General features: G+C 48.0%; 1 protein-coding gene across 1 annotated transcript; it reads left to right on the forward strand.

Annotated features, from left to right (window-relative positions):
* Positions 1-325: 325 nt before the first annotated feature.
* On the forward strand, positions 326-1,231 carry LRRC30 (leucine rich repeat containing 30). Its single transcript, XM_025886466.1, has one exon. The coding sequence runs from the start codon at positions 326-328 to the stop codon at positions 1,229-1,231; it is 906 nt and encodes a 301-aa protein (XP_025742251.1).
* Positions 1,232-5,578: the final 4,347 nt, after the last annotated feature.

A 5,578-nucleotide genomic window follows, 5' to 3' on the forward strand; every position in this document is an offset into this window, starting at 1 on the left:
GCAGCCTCCCTGTGACCTCTTTGCACACACCAGGGCCAATAAAACAAGGGCCGAATGACAGTGACAGCTGCCTTGTGGCATTCAGAGGGACTCGAGCAGTTCAGTTCCGCCGTCTCAGGGACAAGTATACCATTACAGCCTGGCTGCTCCAAGAGAAGCCACCTAAACCCACCCTCGGGGCCGGACCACGGCGGGGTGGCTCGGGCCTCTGCAAGGCCCCGCTGAGACCCCTCTGTGAGCTCCCTGCGGGCGACAGCTCAGCTTTCAGCAGCTGGGGGACCCCCTCCCAGCCTCCCCAGAGGCCAGTGGGTGAAAAGGAAGGAAGATGGGGGCCAAGCAGTCAAGCGCTCACTGCAGGGACAAGGGCCCTAGAAGGATGGTTCTCCTGTGTGGGAGGCAGCCCTTCTCCCCGTGGGATGACAGCCTGCTCTCGGGAAAGGACCCCCGGGCTCTGCTGAAGCGGGGCATGCGGCACGTCAGCTTCAGCCTGGTCACCAAGGGAATGACGGACATCCCCGACTTTCTGTGGGGCTTGTCTGAGGTCCAGAAGCTCAATCTGTCTCACAACCAGCTCAGGGCTCTCCCCGCCGACGTGGGGAAGCTGAGTCGGCTGGTGGTCCTGAATCTATGCGGGAACCGCCTGCGGAGCCTGCCTCGAGAAATCAGCCTCCTCAAGAGCCTCAAGGTCCTGTTCGTGAACATGAACTGCCTGACGGAGCTGCCGGCCGAGCTGAGTGCTTGCAGGAGCCTGGAGGTCCTGAGCTTGTCCCACAACTGCCTCTCCCAGCTTCCCGCCAGCCTCGCTGACCTCTCCAGACTGCGGAAGCTGAACCTCAGCAACAACTACTTTACTCACATCCCCATCTGTGTGTTTGCGCTGAAGGAGCTGGATTTCCTGCATGTGGGTTCCAATCGCCTGGAAAACATCGCCGAGAGCATCCAGTGCCTGGTCAGCCTGCAGATCTTCATTGCGGAGAGCAACAACATCCACTCCTTCCCGCGGTCGCTCTGCCTGCTCACCGGGCTGGAGCTGCTGAACTTGAACAACAATGACATCCAGACCCTCCCAGATGAGCTCTACCTGCTGTGGAGACTGGGGCGGATTGCTTGGAACCCCATGGACAAAGGGCTCCACATTTCCCATAACCCGTTATCCAAGCCTCTGCCAGAGCTGGTAGAGGGGGGCCTGGAGATGCTCTTCAGTTACCTGAAGGACAAAAAGCGCAACTGACTGGGCCCCGGAGCCAGGGCCAGTCGCCAACTCGTGGACACCTGTCAGCTGGGTACTGCTCCAGTCTCAGCTCTCTGCTCTTACTGTTCTTGTCAGTTAGCGCTTGTGTTCGTATTTGCCGAATGGTATCGAACGCCCATTCTATGGAAGTGTTTGCTTCTACCTCTGTATGTGCCTGAGAAGCCCCCTGATGTGATGTTCGTCTCATCCCAAACATAAATGGAAATGGGTCTTGGGTTTTCTCCGAAGAGAAACCGTTCTGACTCTTCCAAGGAGCAGTGGGATTCAGCCCTTGGAATAGGAGGCAGCAGGTCTGATTCAAGGGAACTCAGAAGTCAGATACTTGCTAAGGATGTGCTGTGGGCCAAGTATGGTACGGGCCACTGACACCATCTGGTTTCAGCCCTTGAACTGGAAGCCTGCAGTCAGGGAGCAGCAGCGAGACATGCTTCCACATCAGCCTCAATCAAGCGTTACTGGGGACCAAAGAGCAGACTGGAGGATTGCTCTGCTGGCAATGACCGGGTTGGGCAGAGCTTCCCCCTCCCCCGAGTTCTGGGGGAAACAATCATAACAAATCTGTCTCTAAAATGATTGTAGAGTAACCCTCCAGCTGCTCATGTTTACGTCTGCTGGTGAGTGACGGGAATAGCATGAGGGCTTTCGGATAATAAATACAAACCAATTTTAATGCACAGTTTCAATCTTCTTTCCCAAACCCCTGGCACCCACCGTCATATCCCTGAGCTTTTCTAGAGACACCAGCCAATGGTTAAATCATCTGATTCTATTTTCTCTTCTCCTCCCTTACTAGATTTGCCCTCTCAGGGGTGAGCTAATCATTGGGGGAGAAAATGGCCAAATGGCAGGAAGGAGGAGGTAAGGCACAGGCAAGTCACACACAAAAAAGTAATTACCCTTTTCACATTCAATGGGGGCTAGTATCTGCCACTTGGCTTTTACATGTGGACATTTTAAAAATGAGTTTGGCGACATTTAAAAGCTCTTTGGACAAAAGGCTCTGTAAAAATATTGTTTGTTTTGCTTTTAATTCTAAGAGTACACAGCTGTTAGTTAAACATGGACATTAGGATGAGCAATTATAGAATTCTTGCCACCGGGGTCATTGGATCTTACTGCTGTCACAGCAGCCAAGAGCCAAGAGCCCCTAAGACATAACCATTTATTCGGAGGTAAAGAAATTCCAAAGAAAAGATGGCAGTGAAGAAAGTACGGTCCCTTCAGATCAATGGAGAGCCAACTGCTTAGGTTTGGGGGCTGATTTGTCTACAGAATATAGCAAACGATATCAAGACTTGCTTAATTTCTTAATACCCTTAGTTTAATTTAAACTTATCTTTCTTAGACCCTTCTTTTCTGTAGGCTAGACACTGGGCTAGGAGCTCAAGAGGAATAATGCCCTGCTGCTTCTACCAAGGAACTCATGGTCTGGTGAAAGAGACAGACCCACGTGAGTTTCTACAATATATGGCAGGTCGTGATCCCTGCTGAAGGGAAATGTCAGTAAAGGCCACACTGGACAGTGTAGACTAGATTGAGCCCCGAAGCCTCAGTAACCAAAGAACAGTGACTGAAGGACACGACCGGGGTGAGCCAGTCACCTCTCAGTTCGCTCCAGCCATCTTGTCCCAACCCCCCACCCCCAACCCCACTCGGCAAAGAGTGGCAAAGCGCTGGGGTGGCGGGTAGCACACTCTCAGGTTCCGAGCTTAGGCAACTTCAGCGTGGAGCTGCTCAAAGGGGTCCACATAACTTATCCATAGGAAAAGTGATTTTCCCAATGGACCCCCAAGTCAATTTTCCCATCCCTAAAAGAAGGAAGCCAATTCCTGCTGTTAGCATCAGATACCAGAGTTCCATTAGCACGTTCGTGCATGAGCTCTTCTGCTGAACCACTGCAAACAGATCTTACCAGCGTCGCTGGGAGGCAGCTGAAGAAGTCCCCTCTAAACGCCCCCTCCTACAGCACCGAGATGTGCGTGTCCCTGCCAGGCACACACAGGCACACTCCAGTAGCCTCACCCCCGTTAGCTTGCTGGAGCCAAGGCTATTTAAAGACTTCAGTGGAATTCTTCCTTGACCTCATGACTCAGTGGGACATTATAGGGTGAGCCTTCCTCCGCAGAGCAGAACTGGGCAGATCACTTACTGCAGCTTTTTGGCTGGAGCACATGCAGCTGTCAGACAAACGACGGCTTGTGCCAGGATCACGCCTGTTGCTGTCTGCCGCTGAAGAACCACTTGGACTCACACTGAATTTCCATGACCTTGCACCGGGCAGAGAGGCGGGCCAGGACAGCAGCACCAAGCTTTTCCGCTGAACCATCCTTTTATTTCCTCTCCTCGCTTTTTCAGTCACTTGCTCTCACAGTAATTCGACTCCAGGGAAAGCACAGGACCGTATTTTGAAGGTGACCCAAGAGCTGATTGTACCTTCTTATAGGAAAAAAATTGGTGTCGATTTGGTTGCCCGCTGTCATGCTGCCACTGGTACCTTTCAAAAGTATAGTGGCACGGTTTGCTTTGTTAATGCTTGGTGTGGAGGAAATCATAAAAGTAATTGTAGTTGCTCGATATGCTTTAGATATTGATTCGTTGTGAATGCTCCTTTTTATTGATAAAGGGAAGAGCCGAGCAAAAAAAAAAAAAAAAAAAAAAAGGTAAACGTGCTTAGTTATTCAAAACACTAATGTGGAGGGAATTTGATACAACCTTCAGTGTCTTTGCTGTCAAATTCTGCAGTTTGCTGACTGACTGTGAATGCTTCTTGCTTCTCTTTTGTTGTTCTAATACTGCCCCATTCAAATAACTCCCAGGTATTTCTAAGGCTTTGGAAATCAAAGTGCTGAGGATGGCTGCACTGGCTGTCAAGTGTATTTAGCCAAAGAATACGCACTAATTGGGTGCTTGATGTGGGGAGCTGGCGGCCCGCATTCCGGATGATATTGTGGTTTTCACGTCACTTGGCTCTCAGTACGGAGCAATCTCAGTGGTGTGTTCAGAAACACCTTTTGAAGCTGTTGTGAACTAGAAGCATACAATTAAGAAAAAATCTTAGGTTCATGGGAAAGTAAGAGGACTTTGAAAAGACACATCTGTTCGAGGAATAATACTGCTAAATGCATAAAACTGCTGCACATAAGAAGGAAAAATGAAGTCATTTCTCAGCTTGTTGACTTAATAAATAGTTAATAGAAGAATTGCGCTCCATTCTCGAGCTTTAGTTAATAGACTGCCTGTCTGTAGTTAACTAAGATAGAGTGACTTCGGAGCTGTGCACCTGTATCTCACAATGGAGTCATGCTGGTGCTGGAAAGGGAAAGAGGGAATGCTGTTATTATTTTCAGGGACACATTAAACTAAACCTTTTTCTTGTGGTGATGGATTATTGCTTTTTAAGATTCCATTTCATAAGCCTCAAAGCACATACTGAATATGCATTTTGGTAGCTATACATTACAAACAGAGGAAGATTAAAGGACCCTGGGCTTGGTCGCTGGAAGATACAGGCAGGTATCAGCATCCTGAGATTATTGGGTGAGTGAGGCTGGCCTGGGGTGCTTCTCTTCAGTAAGACAGATGGGCTAGGGAGAGTCTGGACAGAGTCACTGAAGTGCTGTTACAAATGATGAAAGATAGGAGTTCAGAAAATGTTGTAAAAACCAAAAAAGGCAGAAATTCAACCTGTTAGATTTAGCTAAAGTGAAGGTCCTACTCAATTGTTCCATCGATAACTATTTAAGTACCTATGTGTGCTCTATCTTAGTACTCCACCCAGGAATTATTTTCAGTACTGTGTGAGATATACTTGAGAAACACAAAATACCCGGCCTGGATGAAATGTGCAACTAAATACCAGTACCCAATAACTATAATTCATCCAAGAACACCAAAATACAACACCTTCAAATATTTTAAGGAAACATAATAAAATTCGGAGAACACGAAAGCTACTATAAACAATAACGGGAACAATCTTGACCTTGCGGAAAAAGAACTTTTTACAAATGTTCCTTTTAAGTTACCTGTCAAGTTATGCGTTGACTCCAGAGCATTACTAATTAAAGAGAAAAGGACAGCATAGTAATAAAAGGGAAGCAGAGAGGGCTCATAATGAATTTGTAAGAGCTTGGGCGTCATTAGGCAAACATCACTGAAAGCGATTAGCATGAAGCTTGCTATGCAGATTTTTAAAGTAGTGTCAGGGGAATCTACTTGCAAGGAGAGGGCTTATTTTCTGCTGCTTCTAGACTCACTCCTTATCTCAGCACAAGATAGAAAATAAAAGATGAACTGGCATCCATCCCCAAAGTGTCAAAGTATTTC

Source organism: Callorhinus ursinus, unplaced genomic scaffold (genome assembly GCF_003265705.2).
Source record: "Callorhinus ursinus isolate GAN/ISIS: 27379988/994484 unplaced genomic scaffold, GSC_fseal_2.0 scaffold11, whole genome shotgun sequence".
Taxonomy (NCBI): Eukaryota; Metazoa; Chordata; class Mammalia; order Carnivora; family Otariidae; genus Callorhinus; species Callorhinus ursinus.

Excerpts from the sequence above, each read along its gene's own strand:
- LRRC30 (XM_025886466.1), top strand. The coding sequence starts at position 326 with ATGGGGGCCAAGCAGTCAAGCGCTCACTGCAGGGACAAGGGCCCTAGA.